Source organism: Anthonomus grandis, chromosome 9 (genome assembly GCF_022605725.1).
Source record: "Anthonomus grandis grandis chromosome 9, icAntGran1.3, whole genome shotgun sequence".
Taxonomy (NCBI): Eukaryota; Metazoa; Arthropoda; class Insecta; order Coleoptera; family Curculionidae; genus Anthonomus; species Anthonomus grandis.
Window position 1 is genome coordinate 11,869,048 of NC_065554.1, and position 24,073 is coordinate 11,893,120.

Below are 24,073 nucleotides of genomic sequence, written 5' to 3' on the forward strand. Positions count from 1 at the left end.
TACGTGCCTTATATCCGAGTCAGTTCGATCCAGATTTGTATGATGAAAGAAACTGGATGCAACAAGATGGTGCTTCCCCACATTATGCCCGTAATGTACGCCAATATTTAGATGACAATTTTCTAAACAGATAGATTGGTAGAAGGGGTGCAATCGAGTGGCCGGCACCTTCTCCCGATCTTACCCCACTTGATTTTTTTCTGTGGGGACATTTGAAAAGTCAAATTTATATGAGCAAACCAGGAAACCTAGACGAACTCAAAGAACGTATTAGGCAAGAAATCCGACAAATATCTCCAGTGTTAGAAAATGTCAGAAACGAATTTTATTATCGTCTTGGGCTTTGCCAACAAGTAAATGGTGCTCATTTTGAGCATCTTATACATTAAACTCAACTTTTAATAATTTAATGGTTTTTATTTTTTTTTTTGTATTTTTCCTTTAGATAATCACAAAAGTAAATAGAGCAATTGAAAAAAAAAGTTGGGGTTAATTTGGACCCCCCCTGTAGGTGAAAAAATACAAAAACTATCTTGAAATGTGAAAAAAAATAAACAAAAATCGACGGGTCTCAGGAATTTTGCGAGATAAATTTTGATTAGTTTTAACTGAATTTATTCCAGTTAAAGTCACCACACTGTATATCTCTCATAGTTAATTTGTGTTGAAACGACAAAACTAAGAATGTTTTGTTCCCCATGTATGATAGGTAAGGACTATCGGTTTATTTATTTCATCAACATATTAGACCTCTGCTTTTGTTGCTTTTTAGCCATTTTTTTATAAAAAAAAATTAAAACTTGTTTACTTAAAGCTCTATATTCGCTAATAAATTATTATCATAAATATCTATACTTAACACTGCAAAAGGCATTAAAGAAGGTAACCAAAGATCTCTTTGAGCTTATTAGAACTGTCCCAGACTCTTTCTATCCTTATATCGTCCTTAGCAACCAACCAATCACAACTGAAAAAGTCATCACTCTAAGAATATCAACTCTACTCCTGCAACTATTATTTTTAGGCTTTCTTAGGCCCAACTGATTGGGTTCATCAACATCGTTGTTCAGCTGGTTTCCTGCCGCAGGATACCAAGTGTCTGGTTCTGGAAGAGTTGAATAGATATATGACGTCGCATCTGTTGAAGAATGATCTGTTGGTCTAAAGGGTGGCGAGGCTAAAATAAGTTTCTTAACTTTTATACCTATGGTCTCTACGTACTTTTTTTACGTTTGAGCAGCTAGAGAATATTTTTTTTTACCCACCTGACACACTTTTTTCCTCAACCTTATTGTTATATCCGGCATTAATATCGTACGACATAGCAGTAGAAAATGTATGTTCTCTAATGCTTCCTGGAGTAGAAGATAAACTGGGAAAATTGGGTAATGTATTGGAAGATAAAGTAGTGCTTAATAATGCATCTGGAAACCAGCTGCTAGCTCTTCCATAGGAGGCGGGACGTGAACGCGTACCAAGGTGCTGAGTTGGAAAGATAGATCCTAAGGAGAAGTACACATTTTTTTACCATAATTTTTTATCTGATCATGACTACGTACCTGATATAGCATTGTTTTCTGGATCTGCTCTAGTAGTAGTACTAGAAGGTAGCCACGAGCTACTTGTAGATAACTTAGGTATTCTCGAAGCTGATAATTCCTTAGCTTCATGTTTTATAGTACTCCATGGATAAACCTCACTAGAGGAGGGGCTCGCGGAAGAAGGTTCTGACCGATCCGAATATGAGGTTTGTGTATCTGAGGCAACACAATCTCCAGAATTGGGACTTGAAATAAAAAAGATAGGTTATAGTTGTTGCCAAACGTCTGCGATTGACCTGTCACAAGTATGATGCAATCAATAAATTAATAGAATAGAAATATAAATTTACCTCACTGGATAATATAAATTACACTTGTGGTGGAATTATCCAAAATGAATTACAATATCAACAAAAATTACAATATACGGAAGATTTAGTTATTAGATAATCCATAGAGATGTGTAGGTTTGACGTAATGAGGAGTTATGTAGTTTGATGGGCGTGATATGAGGCAAATAAGATAAAAATATTTTATGTGCTCTCTAAATTCGTTGTGACCGGATCTTATTCAATATTTTATATTTGACTTTATTCAAAACTTTTTTAATCCTAGTAGCAGATGACTTGTGAGAACTAAACGATATTATTTGAAAGCCATAATTACCCTATTATATAGAATCGCTTTTTTATTGTCTATAAGGGACGTATTTTTAAGACGTCATATTAGATAACACGTGTTTACGCTATTCTAAGATCGTTAAACTCGTTAATTTAGCCGTAAACTTCTATAGTGATGTCTTCAAGGTGTTTTGAAGTCTCTGGTCTAACTTTGGTGCTGCTGACCTTTTCAAGATCATAAACAGCACTAAAGAGAATCATAACATTGGAATAGAAATAAATGTAATCAGTATCCAAGAATACTAGTAAGTACCACCATTGCGATAGTAAAACTGACAGGAAGAGAAAACATATATTCTGATGATTCTATGAGATTTAGTAAAGGCAATTTTAAAAAATCAAAGAACAGTAAAAGTGAAAGAAGATGTTTCTAGATTAGAATTAAAAGATCGACAATGTTTACTCAATCAAAGAATAAAAGCAATTTACATCACATAAAATCAAGGGATATTAAAATATTAATCAAATGTGGATGTTTTTAACATTTGGAGATCTCTACAGGCACTAAAAATACTATATAGACAACCCGTGACTTGAATTTATATACAAGGACTACATACATACAGGGTGTTCATTTGAAAACTTCCCACAACGGATTTATCTAAAACCACGGTTTAAAAAAAAAAACGCCGAAATACGTCAAAAGGTTTGTCAAGGGGGACAACTTTCTAACCTAAAATTACTTCAGCCCCTTTCACCCTCTGCTCCCCAGGGTCATCCCCTTACAAATTTTAAATGGCAAGGGGTATCGAGTAATAGCTTGTTTAAAAGGTCTTTCGAAGTCTTTTATTTTGACGTTCGATTTTTTAAATCGAACGAATCGGTCGATTCGGTTTCGAGAAAATTAGAAAAATCTTTGTTTATCTTAATTTGTTCAGATAGAAAACAAAAACATGAAAATATCAGTTTTTATTTCAATAAGTGTTCAAAATGTTGCCCGTTTTTGGCCAAACAATGATATAGGCGAAGTTCAAATTCCTGACGGACATTTTCAAAAACATGTGGGATATCATGGCAGCTGTCGATGATGCGTTGACGAAGTTCATCCAAACTTTCAGGTTCATCCAAACTAGTAAATACAATAGATTTCAAATGACCCCATAGAAAAAAGTCTAACGGCTTTATATCAGGAGATCTAGCAGGCCATTCTATAGGCCCCCTTCGCCCTATCCATTTATCTGGAAACTCGTCATCTAGCCATTGCCGAACGGTAAGAACATAGTGACGAGGAGCGCCGTCTTGCTGGAAATATATTTCAGACGACGAGTTTCCAGATGGGTTTCAGAAAATCCGTGGTGGGAAGTTTTCAATGAACACCCTGTATATATTAGCCTGTATAATTTTTTTTTTCTTAATTTTAACCTAATGTCCTTAGTCACCTTCGTAGAAATATTATTTATGGATATTTAATGCTGATTTACTACTATGAATGCTTCACTATATGCGCTGCCTGGAATAAACGTAATTTTACTTACATGTAATTGATGCATTGATCTTGCAAAAACTTAAATGCTTTATCGATGAACTGACTGGCAAATCTAGTAGCTTGACCATCACTAATGCCTCTATCGCATAGTCGTTTAGTTTCTTTAAGAACACATTGCCTAAATCTCTCATGTGAACTAAAAATGTTTAGTTAATTAAGTAAAACTATTGAATTTATTTTGAGAGTTTATTTTCTAGATTTGCTTTAACTTACCAACAAAGTGTAGATTTTGATATGATATCGCCTTGCTCTACCTGGTCAACTAGTAAGTTGTAATGTGTTCCGCAATGGATTCTTTTGATCATTGTATTTTTAATACAAGGCGCATATTGTAGATATTCTGTGAATAAAGTTAAATAATATTCATCAATTAATTAAGTTAAAATATTTTAATAAAACAAAAGAGATTGAAGTAAAAAGACTAAACTGAGAAATCTTAAAGTTGAAAGATTAAAAATCTAATCAATAAGGTAGCAAAAAAATAAAAAGCAATTAAAACGTCAATTTATTTCTGGCTTTTATTATAAACCTTTCTGATATCCAGGCTGCATACACATTTGATGAACACTCTCGATTGGGCTCTCAACAGCTCTATTAAATTGTCTCCTTTCTTGATCAGTAAAACAGTGTTCAGTATATGTTTTCAGACAATCTACCAGTTTGTTCCACGTCCTACATACCAAATCAATATCATTCAGGTTGTCTGGAAATACTAAATGAGCTTCCTGAAAATGTTTTTTTTTAAATTTTTATTCCTGTAAGCATATAAACGATTACCTTTACTAAAGGGTCAGCTATTCTGACACATCTATCATGTTCATCTGTTGAACAATCTTTTTGCAGCAGGGCAAAATTTGGTAGTAATAATAATGATACTAAAATATTCCACCACATTTTCTGCAAAAAAAAGATTTATTATGACAAAAAAAATTTATGATTCATATATCCCACTTCTGATTTACATGCTTTCTTAGCAATAACTTTATCTTACATAAACCTGCCTGGCCTTGAATACACAAAAGAATTGCTTTTCGTCAGGGTTTTTAAATATTAAATTGCACGAACTTACTACCCTTTTATCAAAATTAAAGGATTAAAAATGCATACTTTAATTGAATTGAGGTTTGAAGTAGGGTAGGATTTCTTTTTATATAAGAAATGAGTATTCATAATGTTAGTTAGTTCATGTTAGTTATTACAGTGTAAACATGAACGCAAGCATTCACACCACCACGTGACACCGCGGTAATTACTGTAATAATTGTATGTCAGTGTCTTCGTGAAAAAAAGGATGATTTTTTCGATTGCGGGAGTAAGGAAATAAAAATTTTAATCTGATATACTCATATGTCTAAAACGCAATGACCTTTAACTAATCTATTATATGACACTAACAATCAGGTGATAAAAACCCAAAGAGGTATGACCTTTTCAGCGGTAGGTAGTATTTTATCGCGCTCCAGTGCTCTCATTAGCGGAAGCACGGGGCTCGTCATTGTGAGTGATTTATCTAGGTGCCAATTTCCGGAATTTGCACATAGCGCATCACTGAAAATACTTTATTGACTAATGGTATTGTACTAACTAAGAATCTAAAACATGCAAGCAACCTTTTGTTTTTCCAACAATGAAGAATAAAATTGGTTTTCTGTAGAAGTGTTTGTTATCTGTTTTTAATAAATACTTCCCAACTAAATATAACGATTTATTCAAGATGGAAGGACGTTGTTAATGAAATGAAAATGAAATACATTCGTTAATGAAATACAGTTTTCCAGTAGTAAAAGGGCAAAGATTATAAAAGTATTTTATACATTTCTTTGAGAAAAATACCAAATTTAAAGAAACTAATATCAAAAATAAAAATTAGTTTTTTTACCGATAATATTTATTTAATAAATGAAAAATGTAAATTTTCTTTCTAAACATTTTTAGAGTTTTCTAGAAAAGAGCTTGTTAGTAAAATGGATATTTAAATTACACAATTTTAAACAATCTTTCTCTTGAAAATTTAAAAAGGTGGCTATTAAATAATTTTAAATGCATTTTTTTCACGAATTTAAGATAATGATGTATTAAAATGAAGTTGCTTTCATAAGTTAAATTGAAATTGTTTATTCATATCTAGGCTTCCGTCAAAGATGTATCCTATCACCGACTCTTCAATGCCTACGGTGAATTCATAAGGAGACGAGCCCTGGAAAATTTTGAAGGAGGTGTTTCAATCAATGGTAGAAAGATATGTAATCTCAGATACGCGGACGACACTACCCTAATAAAAAGAGATGAAGATGAGATGGTTACACTTATTGATCAGGTCGCTATTGAAAGCCGAGCTCTAGGCCTCGAAATAAATCTAGACAAGACCAAGTTAATGGTCATTGACAGGAGCAACACCATACAGTTAAGAAATCTGCAAAATAGAATTGAAGTAGTAGAGGAATTCATCTACTTAGGGTCCCTAATAAACAGCAAGGGAGGGTGTGAAACAGAAATAAGAAGGCGGATAACATTAGCGAGGACAGCAATGTCAAACTTATCCAAGATATGGAAACCGATCGATTGTCCTTCAGCTGCCGACGCCGCATTCTGGGTTACTTCGGACACATCACCAGGAGAGACCAAGACAATCTAGAAAAACTTATCGTGCAGGGCAAAGTAGAAGGTAAAAGATCAACAGGAAGATCTCCATCACGGTGGATAGACCAAATTAAAGAAATTATAGGGCAAGCCTTGCAGACAAAATATAAGAGTAGCAGAAGATCGACAACAGTGGAGACAATCGACCTATCAGTGTTCATAGACATGACGTCACAACTCTTCAGGAATGAAGATATGACTAAGAAGAAGAATTCATATCTAATAGAAAAGAGCTCAATAAGATTTGAATAAGATTTAAAATTTACTTTACTACTACTAACGAGAATAACGCTACCACTAACCAAACTAAGAAAACGACTACTTATTATTTACTTATATTCAGAATTCATCTACTGGTTGAAATGCCTTTCTAAAAAAAACACTTTTGATCGTACCCTTAAAAGATATGGCAGATAGTTGTTTTTTGTCTTTGGGCATTTTGTAATAAAAAGGGATTCCTAATATGTAACTGAGTAAAACTAGAAAGAAACTGGGTACAGTTGTACAATTATGATCCATCCATAGAAGAAACCATCAACATCGCCAATTGCCGACAGCTGTTTTAAAAAAATATTACTGTTTACTATAATAATCTGTATTATTACTTTTTATTTACTATAATATTCTCTTTTATACAATATCAAAGGCCGTTGATAGGTCTGTGTAAATATAGCCAAATTGATATACAGCCAGTAGTAATTGAAATATTTTTCCCATTTAGATGTGTTAAAGAAGAAAATTTTTAAACAATAAAAAAAGATAATATTATCCTTTCTTCAGAACTAATATATTCCCTCTTTTTCGTATAACTCTTAATAACTGACTATTGTTAAAATCTAAACAGGAATTTTGTAATAATTATTCGCTTGGTATACTCATAGTTTTTAAATTACTTTCGCGAGAACTGAGTATCGAACTGTTAGGCTACTACTAGATTTAAACAGTTTCTTCAGAAATCAGTTGATCAGTGAACGAGGGGTCTACGTTTTTTAGAGAGCTGATCTGTGTATGTATCCAGAATGCTCAAGAACTGTACAGACGGTACAAAGCCTACCTCATAAAATGCTTTTTGTCAGTAGATACTTGTCATTTTAATATCATAAGAAAAAATATATTTAAGATGATTGAGCTAACCATAATTCAGTAATCTCCCTTGCTTCCCGTGACTGCAAGTATCGTCTGCAAATATAGTGTATTGAGATGTAACGTCATTATCTAGCAGACCGTTAATATAAGTTAAAATAATAGAAGCCTATCCTACTTCAGGAACGTCAGTCGTTATACTGCAATAAGCAGATTCAACATTATATACCTCCACTCTTTGAGTTTTATCTCTTAGACAGGTCTTAATAAGATCAAGATGTTAAAGTTGTACCTGCGAGTCATAAAAGTTGAGATAAAGTCTAATGCCTTGTTCAGGTTAGAAGACAAATTCGATCTACGTGAATTCATCAAAACCATCTACAAAGAAGCATCTACGTTCAAACCATGTAATACCCAAAGTGCTGTTTAAGCACTTCCTATAAAGTTAAACTGACTGTTAACAATTTATACGTTTTACACTCTGAATGTATGTTCTAGATCAATACGTTCACAGCACCTCTTTAATGCGAATTATCAAAAAAACAATTATGGTGAGCAAAGCTTTCTTGATAGACTTAAGAAAAATTATAACTCTAACTTTCATAGAATAGATTTATTTGGTGATAGTTTAATTAATTTTATTGAATTAAAATTTGATGTTTGTTGACCGTTTGATTTGCTTTTATAACGTAATAATGAAAATAGTACTGATCGCGACATCTAGTGGTGTAAAATGGATTAACGACCTTGTAAAAAATAACATATCTAGATGGCGCTAGCTGGTCTTCGTTTTGAATTTTAAGAAATTTATTGGAATCAGGTTATTTTTCTCTCTCTCTCCGACTAAAGTGATCTGTCTATCCTTTGTCATTGGTCACACGTACGCCATGATCAATTTTTTTGGTATTGGCATTTTCTATTCTATTTAAAATATAGACAAGACGGAGGAATGTCCGGTAAGTAATTACCCTAATTTTATTTGTCTCTGGGAAGTGCAGGAACTACTAACTGATTCATAATTTGTCATTTTATTTAAGACAATTATAAATAATTGTTTTGCTGAAAGAATATTTTATTTTTTTTCTTAAAATAGCTCTATAGTTGTTCCAATTTGATTGGTTCAATCAATTGACATTTAAACTTTTAAGGACGGAGATCTAAAGCTTTAATTAAAATTTATTTTGACAACTACTGATTTGCCCTTTTGTACCTACTTTGTAAATTAGGAATGTACCATTTGGAATCTTATTTCTGTGAAGTGTACTTATACAATAAATAAATAAAGAAACTTCTATTATATCAAAAGATACTAGAAGATGGTCCAAATTGCGGGAACAAATTTTACCATATCATGATGAGAGAAAGAACTGATAATAACCCCTGACAATGAAACATATTTATATAAGTTTTTGAAATTCAAAATATTCCAGATATGCCAAATAGACTGACTTTACCACCGTCTATAGATTACAAATGTTGTAATTGATAGACGGTGACTACTTTATTTATCTCAAAAATGAAGTGTACAAAGATATACACACACGCTTAAATGATGAATTATTTTCTTGTACGATGACGAAACACTTGTTCGAGTGGGTTTAGGTAAAGTGTTAATAATTTTCAAGTGAAACTGCCGTTAAAATGCCCCTTTCACCCGCAAAGGGACATTTTTTATCCGCAACAAGCGATGAAAAAACAACACAGATCTTCACAATGGACCTGCGGTATATGCGGCAAATAATTTTTCGAAGAAAAATTGCTAGACATGCATTTCGATAATCGGCATGAAGAGAAAATTAACCTGGTAAGTGTCTTAATTTAACCTTGATAACTAATGATGTTTAATTGAAATTTAAATTGAAAAGTGACTAAACTATTGCCTAATATTCCAGGCCGAAAATGCCGTATGTCTGGCAGATTACTGTGATATAATGCGTTGCGACGTATTTGGTCTCAACGACCTCAAATCGGAAACTTCGAAACCAGAGAACACCGACATTGAAATTTGGAGGGAGGCCTCGGCTTACTCAAAAGCCGCCCAGGGACCACGCGAAATTGCCAAATACGTATTGGACACTTGGGTTTGCAACGGAGTGAAAAGAAATGCGCCATTTCTGGAACCCTAAAGTGCCAAAAGGTTAAGGATAAGGAGACTGCAAGTGTAAAGGGTATGACCTATAATTGAGGAAACAAATCGTTAGAGACAGATGATTGTTTTTTTAAGGCGGCACAAACGACGAGGACGTTTTTCAGCAAAATTTCAGCAGCAATAACAATCAGGTTTGTCAAAGCGATCTCGTCGACTCGGCCTTACGAGCACCGGACGAACGACAGCAGCGCATCGATAAAATTCAAAAACTGAAAGCCGACTGTAAACCTGAGGAATACCTCTTTTGAATATGTTTCAGAGTATGGGTAAAAGCGAGTAAATGAATTAATTAAATCCTACGGTTGTAAAAGGTGGATTTTATTTTTAAAGAGTCTTTAACATCCAGTTAGCCAATATTATTTCAGCAAAGATGAGGGCATGTACAGGCAGATAAGGAAGGATATACAGGCTAAGCTACAATTTGAGCCAAGTCAAAATTTAGTGATTCTACTCTCGATTTGATGAACTTCGTCCAGGAAAATTTTTTTAAATATATATCAGGATGTATACTTACATCTTGATTCCTATACTACTACTATCCCACGATGTTCATTAATTATAATCCGCAACACATTGTTTTTTGTGCATTGTTTTTTTTTCAGGCAACGACTTCAAAAGAGTTTCAAAGAGAAAATCAGTAAATACGGTAAACCTAATATCTCAGTTAATATTTTGGTGTCGTTTAATAAGCGATATTACAGTATTGTTGCAAAAATGAAATTTACCACTTTGCTAGACTATTAGCTAGAAGAAGAGAGGTTTTTTAAAAAGGTGCGGATTGAAATAGCTGGATGGGTATAGTCACCCATAAACATAATTTATCTTGGTCACCTATTAAAGAGGCTGCTTGAACCTGACAAAAAATGTAAATAGCAGGTGGCCACATAGATGTGACAAGTAAAGTAGATATAGTTTACTTGCTACATCAGTAGATTTGACAGGTATCAAAATGCATTACTCTAGCGGCGATGCATCTCTATAAGCGAACAATGCGGCTATTTTAATTATTTCAATTCCAACCTTTTTAAAAATTTGCTGGTAAAATATTCGCTTAAATATGTGAAAAAAATTGGAATAAAAAACGTTAATAATTTAATTCAATATTTCTTTGAACCTTGGACATTTGAACCTAAATAAGTAACTATAATCAATTTGCAAATTAAAATAAAACAACAACTAAAAACAACATAAGAGATCATAAATTTAAACAGAAAGTTAATAATTCCTCTCAAAATGTACCTGTACTATTAATTTGATATTCCCGTGAGCAGGATAATAAAAAAGATAATAAGTTTAAGAAAGAAAACCCTTTGCCTCTTGTCCGGCGGTTTCTCTGAAGACCTGGACTAATCTAGAAGGACTTTTACCAGGTTCAATAAAAAATAGCTAGGGACAATTTAATGGCGTTAACTAGCAATAATTTATTGAGGACTAAATTTTAATCGATAATTTTGTTTTTAAGTATATGTGCGAGAATGCAGTTTCAGTGCCAACAAAATATCGCTAGTTACGGGTACCAACCCGCCACCTTATGCCGACCCTGCATACTTTATTTAGAATAGCTTATTTTATATTGTCATCATTTTTAGAACCTATAAATATAATGTAATAGACAAGAGCAATAATTATTATAGTAATCGATGTAGGTAGTCATTATCTATCAATCAAGTTAGTTGAAAGTTAGTGCCTGTTCTCAATAAAATTGTTTTTTAAAAAAGCAAATGCTGGTCGTTGTCCTATAACTCGCTTGAACTTTAACGAAAAGAGAAATTGGCAAGTTTTAAGAATACCTATATGAATAATTCTCTTTTTTTTTATAAAAATTGTTAAATATTTTATAAATACAATAATAAAATAAATATATCAAAACTTAAAAGCATATTATGCAAAATGTAAGCATATTTCAAAAAGTGCAACACACTCAAGATAATTTGTCTGCTACTTTTAGATAATTTCATATTCTAAGGATCTCTCAAATTTTATAACAATCAAGACTGAACTGAAACAAAAAACGAAGAAGAAGCGAATGAATTTATCAAAAAACTAAGATTAAATCAAAAAGAACTTTAAAATAATATTATAGAAGCAAAATTTAATACTGTTTTATAAGCATTTTATTATGCTAGCTAATTTTTTATTAAAAATAACTCCAACTCCATTAATAAGGAAATTATTTGTGACACGGCAATAAAATAATTTACATTTGCCTATTCTCACTTTTTTATGAAGATTTAAGGATATTCAATCATCCACCATGCAACATTAAACAGGTAAAAGATAAACTTAAAAAGTATTTGACAGGAAGGAAATACGCATTCTACGAAAGATCTTTATTGGTAAATTGTATAATAGCAATAAGGTTTGAATTTTAATCAATTTCTTTTTTGTTCCTTCAAAATGATATTCAAACTAAACTACTTACAAGTGGCCTTATAGACGACAAAAGATCTAACTAAAAGAGCAAAGAACCCAATGAAGCATGACTGAACAAAGTTTAAACACTAACTAAACTATACAACTGACTATAAAAGACTGAACCTGTATCCCTATTTAAAATGGTTTTTTTATTTTTGAATATTGCTAAATGTTCTGACTGTTGCTAACTGGCTTAAGTAATATTAAGTTGCCTATACCTACAAAGTGGCCAGTATTTAAAACCTGTTCTGTCAAACTTGATCTTTCAACTCTTCCATATTTCACAAGAACTACATGTTCTTTAAATTAGTTAATCTTCTTATTTGCCCTATTTTCTTGTTATCACAGGCGTTACAATTCATCTCCAGGTTAACCAGATTAAAGGAGATAACAAATTAAATTATAAATTCACTTAACATTTCTAAACCCAAATAAGAAACTACAACCAATCAACCAATATGAGTAAGATCTGTAACAAACAAAGGCTACAATTAAAAAAAAAATCGTGCTATTGATACGATGTACATATCTCTCCTAAAGATAAAAATAGTAAAAAAATTAACAAGAAAGCTAAAAATCTCTTTATAAATGCACTTACATACAAATAGGTTAATCTCCAGCTTTACTACAAGGATAGATAAAAGAGATTTTGATATTTGGATAATCAAGATCAGCGAATCGAAAGTTGCTGAAAACAATGTGAAGGGTAGAGGTGGATTTATGAGTGCCTCCTATATATGACATACCCAATATGTAAAGAGTTTCACCCTTATAAATTAGTCATACGCCATTTTAATAAGAAAGTTGTATTTTTTCGTTTTATTAAAAAGTGCTGGTGAATGAACCCTACGATTGCCAAGATTAATATTAATACTGTTGTTCTAAAAAATGAAAAAAGAAAGTTGCGTGACCTCTTTGCTACAAATTTATTTAGAAATAAAAAAGACGTATGATCTGACCTTTGATAAGGTATAAATTTGCTTGCGAAAAAAGGGCCTATATAATTGTTTTATATATTTTATAAGTCTTAGCGAAATACTAAATTTGTATATAAAACGCCATTAAAAAAATCAAATTGCTTTCAAGTTTTCAGTTGTTTAAGAAAGACTCTTTTATATTTTAAATTCTAAAAAGATATATTCAGCGAAAATTCGTGCCGTCCACTGATAAGAAAAACGTGAAGTTATTCTTGGGACAATAAAACAAAAATAATTAATTTCTTTTCCAGCTTTTCGTGTTTCCCTTCTAATTTATTCATAAAGTCTTTTTATGAAAAGCATTTAAAGACTTTGTAATATCAAGCAATAATTTAAGCCGTCACCAAAAAAGTTATAAATTAAATCGCTATAAAATTTAGGATTATCATGTTTCCGACATTATTTAAGAATGTAAAATAATTAACACTTTTTCATGGCAACTTTTTTTGCCCTTAGAATGCCGATTTAAAATGTATCATACGACTTTTCGTATTTTAACGACTTATAAATAATATTTGTTTTATACAGGGTGTTTCAGAACTATGGGATCAAACTTCTGAGGGTTGTTCAGTGCAACAGAAGAATCCATTTGAGTATGGAAAGTCAATAGATGTCCGGAAATGCGTCACTACGCCACTACGGCCCTAAGACGCGTTAAAATCTATAAAAAACATTAATTACCTAAATAGGATCTGCTGCATTTATTTTTACCTTTTGTACATGATACTACAACAACAATTGTTTAAGATCAACGCTTATCAATGTCAATTCTCAATGTCATGTTTAAAAATTTTATAGCTTACAATTTTTAAATATTTATTGCTAATGGAAAACTTTACCAATCAAGAATTGGCGGATATGCATTTGGCATACGGAGCAACAAACTGCAATGCACGAGCAGCATCGCGGTTGTATCATGAACGTTATCCCGAACGACAACATCCTGGATACAAAAAGTTTATTGCGGTTCATCGGCGGCTCGCTGAGATAGGCATGTTTAAGACCAAGATGCATGATACTGGTGTTGCTCGAACCGTAAGAACATTCGAATTTGAAGAGGTGCTTTAGCGAGTTGCCGATGAACCATCAAATAGCACACGTGACGTCGCTAAGAATATGAATACGAGTAACGCTTCTGTCTGGCGGGTACTACACGAGCAACAACTCCATCCTTACCAATTCCAGAAAGTTCAAGGTATGACTGCAGCCGATTATCTTCCTAGAGTTCAATTTTGTCGATGGCTTCTGGATCACATCATTGCACTACCAAATTTTTTACGATATATTTTGTGGACCGATGAAGCCTCTAAGACGGTATTTTTAATAGTAGGAATAGCCATGTTTGGGACGAAGAAAATCCTTATGCAATTTTTCCAAGAAAACATCAGAATCGTTGGTCTGTCAACGTATGGGCAGGCATTGTTGATGATTATTTAATTGGGCCATACCTTCTACCGGAACGGTTAACAGGACCTATTTATCTGCGTTTCTTGGAGGAAGTTCTCCAAGAACTCCTTGAAAATGTTCCACTAAACGTTAGACAGCAAATGTGGTTTCAGCCTGATGAAACGCCGGCTCACTTACAGCAAAGTGAGCCGGCGCTTGTACAAGTACGCAAGTATTTGGCTCAGCGGTTTGGGCACCGTTGGATTGCCAGAGAAGTCTTTAGTCTACGAAACTCCAGAAGAATCAGAGCTAGACTTAATTGGACGAATAATAGCAGCAGTTTGAATTTAAAATAATTCAAAACGAGGATCAAATTTTTAGTGTATAATTTATATATTATAGTCCAATTATAGTCCGCCGATATCATGTGCAGCGTTTAAATCGGTGTATTAAAGTTGGAGGAAGACATTTTGAACAATTGTTGTGATGGTATCATATACAAAAGGTAAAAATAAATGCATCAGATTCTATTTAGGTAATTAATATTTTTTCTAAATTTAAGCGTGTCTTAGGGCCGTAGTGGGGTAGTGACACATTTCCGGACATGGGTTTCTATACTCAAATGGATTCTAGTGTTGCACTGAACAACCCCTAGAAGTTTGATCCCATAGTTCTGAAACACCCTGTATTTACTACTCGTATTTTATCTGCTTAATATTTCGAATATAATTTAGATTTATGGAAAAATTGGGGGTATGGTATATTATCCCTTATTTTATTATGAACATTTATTTATGACGTGGTTGTGTACTTAATATATTTGTCTCTTAGAAAGGTTAAATTGCTTCTCGAGGGAATTTAAGTAATTTGACGCTATATTTGGAGTCTTCATCCTATTTTTCTTAATGGAAAAAGGGTTATAAGAGCAATAGAAGATAAGGTTTAGGAACAGAAACACTTACTTTGTAAATAAGAAATTAAATTTTGTGAATGTGTTTCTTGCTTTCATCATCTTAATTAGAAAAACGAACATTTTCGAAAAAATTGATCTAATTGAACTTCCCTTGGAACCATCAGTGATTCTGCTACATAATTGATCTTCGTTTATTAAAGAAAACAAGTACACAAAGTCTCCAAAAACTTATATCCAAAAGATTAAGGTCACAAAAATATGGTGGCCGGTGAATAGGTGCATCTTAGGTCCTACCAATCTTTCGGTTATTTTTCTTTTTAGTATTTGAACTATTAAATTTGTTATTCTAAGTCTTTTTTTATTGCCTTCTAGATTAATGATATGTCAAAATTTAACAACCTATGTATTAAAAGGAAAGCGCCAACAATGAAAAGTGACTTAGAGTAAATCATATTTTCATAGAAATAATTTGGTCAACTACTTTGTAACAACCTGTAGAAAAAATTTAAATCTGATATCGCAATACTATTTATATGTAGTATATATGGCGCAATTTAAAAACAATCATTCATATTGCTACAGCAGTATAGTCTTGGCGAAAATAATTGCGGCGCATAATTATTATGTAATAATAATAATAATAAAAAAGGTAATTACTTTTCCTTTTAACGCAATTTGCAAAAACCCCATTATCATGATTTTTGTCAAATTTAATGCATTTTTAGTTTAATTTGTTAATATATGTAATATTATTTATATTTATTATTTGCATCAAACTTATACTTATACATTACCGTCCTCAAAATAACTAATAAAAGACATTTATATAAAAAAACTTAAAACAAAAATACTTAACTTAATTACTATAAGAAAGAAACATATATGGTAAAATTAACCATTAAAGTCTAAAAATGTACAGCCAATTGACTGTAGCAAACGTTGCAGATTTCTTTCAAAATTTCTTAATGTTTTCTGCTTCTAAAAGTCGATAGGCACCTATCCTTTAGTATTGTTTTTTTTTACAACTTGATGGTAAACATAGGCATTTCGGGTGGTCCTTGCTATTTCAGGTGCATGCCATTATTATTTGTAAAAAAGAACGACGGCTTATTTTTAACATAAGTGAACAAATTCACCAATAAATAAAGACTTATAGCACTGTCAGCAACCCCAAAATGGTTTACATGATGTCTGAGGGCATAAATGCCGCATGCCACACCATTCTGCTTTATCCCCCACTGCACAGCAGCCCTATGGCAGGACAGGGATAAAAAAATCTACCAATATGACTGATGCCTATTAGTTTGTCAGCATCTTCAAGATGAACCAACCCAATAACGAGCCATCAGTTATCAGGTTGTGAGTCAGGCAGATCATATATATCACAGTATAGGAAAAGAAGAGCTATTAGTATTAAACCTTATGGTATACTTCTGCATAATACAGCCTGAGAAATAATTGTGGAAAATGGTCTAGGAGACATGGAAAAAACTGTTTTTATTTTTAGGCGAAAAAGTTTGTTTCCAAGATAAATTCTGCTTATTATTTGTCAGACATTCCTTTAAACATACCTTAGCATATTCATCATACTTATTCATACATCATATATTCATATTAAATATTTCTTATTCATTTATGATAAATATTTTAAATTCTTCAAGGCGGTAAACTGAAAAATGTATTCAGTACAATTGGTGCGAATACCTTGCAACACGTCTCTCTTGCAAACCATTCAGGAAGTTAGGCGGTACCCAGGAGGTTTTCGGACTTATTTTTTTTTTCGTTCCAGAAAGGGGAAGACTTGCTGAACTGTATGCAAGAACAATGACTACAAACTGAGCAAATCGACATTGAAAATCTAATTAGGAACATTCCAAGCAGATGTTGAGCTGTTAACAATATTAATATATTATAATATATTAGGACCTTTTCTTTCCTAACAACTTTTTTCAATTTGATTTTCAGTAAGAATATTGCATTGCAGAAATTAATGATATTGCAAGAAAAGTTAAAAGACTAGTGTATATTCATCACTCAAAGATATTTGACACTAATGACAAAAGAGGCAGAAGTTTATAACTGTCATTCATGTTTATCCCCTTTTTTGAAAATTTGCGTCAGGTATAAGCTTTTTTCAGAGAATATGGAAAAATTGTTATTAAAAAGCAATTGATTAATATAAATGCTAGGCTGTGTAGTTTATTTAGCAATGTCAAATTAACTCTAACTGAGTCATGTTCATTATTAATTCAATTATTTACGATTTGACCATTATTGAATTATCAGTTCAAGTTAGTACGATATTTTTTTACTTCTAGTTGTTAATTAATTCATCGTTGTAGATATTCCACATAAGATGATTTTTTGTATTTGCTACATTTTATTTTCATTTTACCTAAATTTGAAATAAGATAGTTCATAATTGTTCATAATTTTTTTCCATTTTGTTCCGGTTTAAAATATTTTATTGTTAGTATGCCTATATAAACTATATAAATCTTTAATCTTATTGGCATAACCTTTTTTTCTGTACTGACCAAAGTAGGTCAGTCACTTTTGATTCTTATTATATTATACTCTTGGATATACTGTGCTAGTGTGCTAAATATATTATAAAATTAAAACTAATAAAAGGTTCTAGGACATTTCTACTTGGCATTAAGAACTTCGACTTTATTGGAATAAAATTTTATAGGATCCCATCCTATTCAAATTTATTTGGATCATAGATTTCATCTAAAACAACAATAAAACCAAGAAAATAATAAAAGTCAGTTCTCATAGTGATTATCCACAGCTAAAATAATAATAAACTTGCATGAAGTGTGTTAAATAGTTAACTACGAGGGTGGTCCCAGAAGTACCCGGCCTGACCTAGAGATGTCGGTAGTAGTTTGAAAAATATCAGTGTATTAGAAAGTATACAATCTATAAAGCATATGTTTCAAGTTTGAAGACGCCACGTTGTTTAGTATTTGTTTGGCAGCCATCAATAGTGAACGTTTTCAGTCAATTTGTGAAAATGGAGAAAATTGGTCATCGTTATGTGATACAATACTTTTATTTGAAAGGCCTCAGCCCAACCAATATAAAAGCTGAACTGGATTCTACTCTGGGTGAGTATGCTCCTTCGTTAACAACAGTAAAATATTGGGTAGCAGAGTTTAAACGAGGCCGTACGAGCTGGCAAGACGAGCATCGCAGTGGTCGACCAAATAAAAATGAGCTGACGACTCCAGAAATTTTAAAGAAAATTCACAAAGCGGTACTGGATGATCGTCGACTGAAAGTGCCCGAGCTAGCGGACATAGTAGGCATTTCAAAAAGTGCGGTACATCGCATACTAACTGAAAATTTTGACATGAGAAAGCTGTGTACAAGATGGGTGCCGCGTTTGCTCACACTCGAGCAAAAACAGTGTCGTGAAGATGTTTTAGTTGAGTGTTTAGCGAAATTTAATAAAGCAGAATTTTTGCGTCGTTTCATAACCATGGATAAAACATGGGTCCATCACTTCACACCTGAGACAACAGAACAATCAAAACAATGGACTCAAAAGGGAGAACCGGCTCCAAAGAAGCCGAAAACCGTTTCAACTTTCATCTGCAGGCAAGGTCATGGCAAATTTTCGTGTTTTCTTTCTTGGGTCGGGTACTTCTGGGACCACCCTTGTATACTGGTAGTCACACTTTGGCTTTTAAAATCCTCTCCTGCATAAATTGCAATTCCTATTTTCCTTCATGTTTAAAAGAGGCAGTGGTTATCCCTCTTCATAAGGGAGGAGATTTGGATCAGCCTTGTAGTTTCCGTCCCATTTCTATTTTGTCTACCCTCTCTAAGATAGTTGAAAAACTTGCAAAAAGTAGAATTTTGTCCTTTTTACATCATAATGGCATTTTGTCTGCAAATCAGTTTGGATTTCAAGCCGGTAAAGGGACTCATGATGCTGATTTTAGCTTTTTGGAGAGCGTCTATGTGTCCTTGAATTCTGGAGAGTCATCGGCGGCAGTGTTTTGTGATCTATCCAAAGCATTTGATTGTGTGGATCATGGAATACTGTTATCTAGGCTCGATAAATATGGTTTTAGGGGCGTAGCGTTGCGATGGCTTGAGTCCTATCTATCAAATCGTACTCAGAAGGTTACAGTGTCTGGACGTTTGTCTGCTTCTAGATCCCTAAAATGCGGCGTTCCCCAGGGTTCAGTGTTGGGACCACTGTTATTTTTACTGTATGTGGATGACTTGAGTTCATTGAAACTGCAGGGCAAGGTGGTTCAGTTTGCTGATGATACCACCATACTATGGAGCCATAAAAATTCTGATTATATTAAGACTTGTATCCTTGAAGACCTTCAGATTTTATCAGGGTGGTGTGCTTCCAACAGACTCGTGTTTAATGTAAGAAAGACGTCTATTATGGGGTTTAAGTGCAATGTAAGTGTGTTATGTTTGACGACAATTCCCTCTTGTAGAATAAAGAGTGCTGCAAGTTCCTAGGAATTACCATTGATAGTCGCCTTCGGTTTGAAGATCATATTTTACATTTAGCTGTGAAATTATCTTCTGGATGTTTTGGAGTAAGAATGGCAAAGAGCTGGGAGGGGTGGTTGCACGTTCAGTGTACTTTTCACTTATTGAATCTCATATTCGGTATGGCTTGCCTTTTTGGGGTTTAACCAATAAGGGGCTACTTAACATTGTCTTTGTTATTAAAAAAAAAGCAGTTAGATACCTGTGTTCTGCTAAGTTAAGAGATTCTTGCAAACCACTCTTCATTTCTGAAAAAATCCTCTTCTTGAAATATGAAAAAACTCTTTTTTCACTCTTTATTTTAGAAACACCTGCTCTTATTCACCAAATTCCCAAACTACCCTCTGACACTGGCCATTTGATTCGTCGTGTAAATGATGTTCATTAATTTACATAAGTAAAAAAATTTACAATCATGTTCCTCTATGTGTTAGACATATATCGGATGTTAATAAATTTAAAAGAGAATTAAAGACGCTTTTTTTACGCTAAGGCATATTATAACCTGGATGACTTAATGATAGGTTTTAACCTTGGACATGTTGGGAAGTTTTTTTTTTCCTTTTTTCTTCTCTAGTTTTGTCAACAAGTTTACCTTTATTTAGTAATTAATTGTTTTATTTAGTTATCTTTAATTCAAGTATGTCCAAAAAGTTTTGTCTTCTTGTGTTTAATTTTGTTCATTGTTTTGTCAATTTTTGAAATTGTATTTTTGTTTTGTTTTTTTTAGCTTGTAGTATGCTTGTACACAAGATTATTCTTACGTAATATAGCACATTTTCTTTTTTTCTTTCTTTCTTTCTATCACATTCTAAAAATATACTCAGAATTAGGACCTTCATTTCTGTCATGACAATTACAAAACGTAATACGTTCGCCATACAAAATGATTTTTCTTCAAGGAAACAAAAGCAAATATTGTATAGCCACACAAAGGGGCTTTTTTTATCCCGACTTTCAATCATTAGGTCATTTCCTGTACTTTTGGCGAGACCTTGTCACGCAAACCTTAAGGGTCGTTACGGCCCTTGGGTATCTAGGACGCATTACAAACAGCCAGTTTTAGAATATGTGTTATAGGTATTTTTAAATAATATTTCATGATAGATTTGAAATAAGTGAAACAAATTAAATGGCCTGCTCATATATTTTAAATTGCAATAGACTTTACCAAATTCCAAGAAACTACTAATGATTAATATCGCACAGATAAATGCATGCAATAGTGTTCGTGATTAAGTCTAATTAAATTTACAATGTATTTTGTGTTTGGCCATATAACTCAGACGGCTCGGTTTACTCAATAAGTGATTCAGCCCTTTATACAGATTCAAGTAGATTAGGGTCAATTTTACATGAAAATCGCCTTAGGAGCCTTATCTTAACCTAGATCTTTAAATCTATAAATCATTGTTAAAGAACTAGATTCCAACGGTCTGAAGTATCTCTTTTGATACAAAATATAAAAAATAAAAGCTAAGCTATTTTTGAAGTCATCTGGTTGGGCGGCTTGAAGGAAAACACAAAAGGCTGTAATTTGGATTAGAAGTGTTGTCAAGAAGGTCGTTGATATATAATAGAAAGAGGGTAGGGGACAAGATGCACCACTGAGGAATACCAGCGTTAGTTAGAAACCTCTGCGAGGTGTGTCCATCAACGACAACCTGGAAGAATTGAAGGAAGCTTCCCAGCCAAGCAATGAAAGGTAGTGGCAAACCATAAGAATATAGTTTGATTAAGAGGTTTTCATGTCAGACCTTATCGAATGCCATTGAAATATCCAGAGCTATTTCACGGGATTCACCATATTTTTCGATATCCTCGGTCCAAACATGCGTGACAATAGACCTATGTTTTCGAAATCTATGCTGACGGTCGCTAATGATGTTGGTGGTCTCCAGGTATTTCAAAGTTTGCTGGTTAAAAAGATTATCCATTACCTTGGAGATTGCCGGGACTAAAGCGATAGGACGATAATTAATGGATACCGTCTTTTTTTCTTTTAGTAGAGTATTGGCTGGAACCGTGCGATCCGTTTCCACTCTGCAGGGAAGAGACCTCTTTTGTATTAAAGAGAAAACAGTCACAGCACAACGGGGGTATCAGCACGACCGCACACTATTTTAGTAATATTGATGGTGTTCCATCAGGGCCGGTGGCCTTGTTAGTGTTCAAGCCCTTTTTTGCCATCTCTGGCACCGAAGAAGGCTTTCTTGATTGGTGGTGTTTTGCATTGTGGGTCTACATTAGATTTTGATGCGAACATCTTACCCAGCAAGTCTGCCTTTTCTATTGCGGTCGTTGCGATGGAACCATCTTCCTTAGTCAACGGTGGAATTTTTGACCTAAAAATATCCCGACCAACATTTTTTTGCTATAGACCCGAATGATTTTGATCCATTAAGATAACTGAGAAGTTTGTTTTTCACTCCCTCATTATATTTTTCTTTGCAGGTATCGATCATCTGCTTGCCCCCATTTTCTAAGGCAACAAAGTTGACTCAATTTGCAGAGCTTTGGTTTTGACGCCATTTGCGATAAGCAGCATTTTTGTTGTTGACTATCTTGGTGCAACTTTTATCAAACCACGGTTTGCTGTCTGAAGAGCTTAGTAGAGTACTATAAAAGGTGTTCGGAATATCAGTTTCCATACATGCCAAAATCACCCCTGAAATCTCGCTCGCCCACGCTGAAGCATCATTGGTCCTGAAAAAGGATTAATCCAAAAAAAACAAAGCGAGAGACTGTTTTAAATGTTTCCAGATATATAGTGCTAAAGTCTACGAGGCCATGATCCTGAGTCTGATTCTAAGAGGATTTTCATACATTAAGATTTACCTTCAAGAGGGGAATATACTCTAGACCCCAGCCTATTCTCATTTTTTTGTATTCGTCAGTGTAGATGTTTATTATATTATAGCTGGTCATGGAACTAGTCCTAATCCTATTCGCCGCTATATTAGGCGAGGTTGAGTTAATTTTAGCTTCAATAGTCGAAAGGAAGTGACAGTTTTTAAGTAGAAACTAAATTGCAAATAACTCAGGGAAGTTAAAGACACTTAATATCAAAAATCAATGGTAATATAGGTGCTGAAGAAGCTATCATTAATGCTGAATAAGTCCGTTCCGCCGACAAAAAGGCGACTCTATAAATTATATTTTGCATTTATGCCATTTAATGGAAAACATTTACAAGAAATTGAACTGAAGATTTTTATTGGAACTTGTTTAAAACTAAAACTTTTAGATGTTCTGCCTGCGTTATTACCTTTTGGACTTATAAGAGAGAACCGCCTCGTTTTAACTTAGAAAGATATATAGTTAGGAAATCGAGTATATCATATAAAATCCTAAGAGTTTAAAATTTAGTAACATCGATCAAGTATAAAAATATATCTACTAAAAATATTTTCAATAATGCGGAATTGCCGTTCTACATAAAACCAATATCTTTGTTTTGTTTTAAATTAAACACTCTGTGAATTATATTTGTTCTTACATTCTACATAAAGTTCTAAATATATTTTAAGTATGTATGGACATCTTTATATATATTTATCGTTAATATTAACTCGAAATACAACATAATGAAAAAATGGATTTTTCGAGGTTCTGCCTTTGAAAGTTCTTAAGTTAATTATTAACTACCCTGAATTTATTAGTTGTCATAAGTCAAAATATTAACACCAACATTTAGTTTTTAGTTTTTTAGATCCTGTGACTAGGCCAAAAATTTATATTTTGATCGTAAATGGAATTTGTTAAAAAAAATTAAATAGGGGATGTTTTAGCAAAAAGACCACACTGAAATTAAAGGAACATCAAGAAAAGTGTCACCTACATGTTGATTTACATATCATGGATTTGGTTTATTAGAACCTACAAATTAGTACCAGAAGAGTGTATAATGCCTTAGATGCGTCCATAGACTCTTGACATAGACTTTATTCATATCACATCCAATAAGTTCAAAGGTTAGAAGCTGCGGTCATAAAAATCGCAGAATGAATTTTAGCACCTGAATCATATAAAATCAAAGAATATGTATGCGCTGTTTGTTTACGGATGAGGCTCAATTTACAAGAGATGAAGTGTACAATTCAAGAAGCATGCACATTTTCGCAACCAAAAAACGAAGAGCTAAACGAGAAATATCAATCTTCTGTTACTGGATGGTTTGGACTCAAACCACTTGGACCACTTGGACTTAAACCAATAAGCATGTTAGATCTCATATTTTTCCAAATAGAATATGTTTCCATATAAAATATGG

General features: G+C 33.1%; 1 protein-coding gene and 1 long non-coding RNA gene across 4 annotated transcripts in view; one reads left to right on the top strand and one right to left on the bottom strand.

The window, feature by feature from the left end:
• Positions 1–800: 800 nt before the first annotated feature.
• LOC126740632 (uncharacterized) overlaps positions 801–24,073 on the bottom strand; it is a 35,257-nt gene continuing 11,984 nt past the window's right edge. For all 3 annotated transcript variants that reach the window (XM_050446735.1, XM_050446737.1, XM_050446734.1), the window contains exons 2-8: positions 4,485–4,604; positions 4,237–4,432; positions 3,921–4,047; positions 3,697–3,843; positions 1,560–1,786; positions 1,266–1,502; positions 801–1,177 (exon numbers count right to left, since the gene is read on the bottom strand). In XM_050446735.1, coding sequence (XP_050302692.1) covers positions 936–1,177; positions 1,266–1,502; positions 1,560–1,786; positions 3,697–3,843; positions 3,921–4,047; positions 4,237–4,432; positions 4,485–4,601 — 1,293 coding nt within the window. In that variant the 5' untranslated portion in view covers positions 4,602–4,604 and the 3' untranslated portion in view covers positions 801–935. The remainder of the gene's footprint in view (positions 1,178–1,265; positions 1,503–1,559; positions 1,787–3,696; positions 3,844–3,920; positions 4,048–4,236; positions 4,433–4,484; positions 4,605–24,073) is intronic.
• LOC126740633 (uncharacterized) lies at positions 9,007–10,053 on the top strand. The gene is made up of 3 exons (XR_007661963.1): positions 9,007–9,598; positions 9,655–9,890; positions 9,945–10,053. It is a non-coding gene; the product is annotated as an uncharacterized LOC126740633 (long non-coding RNA).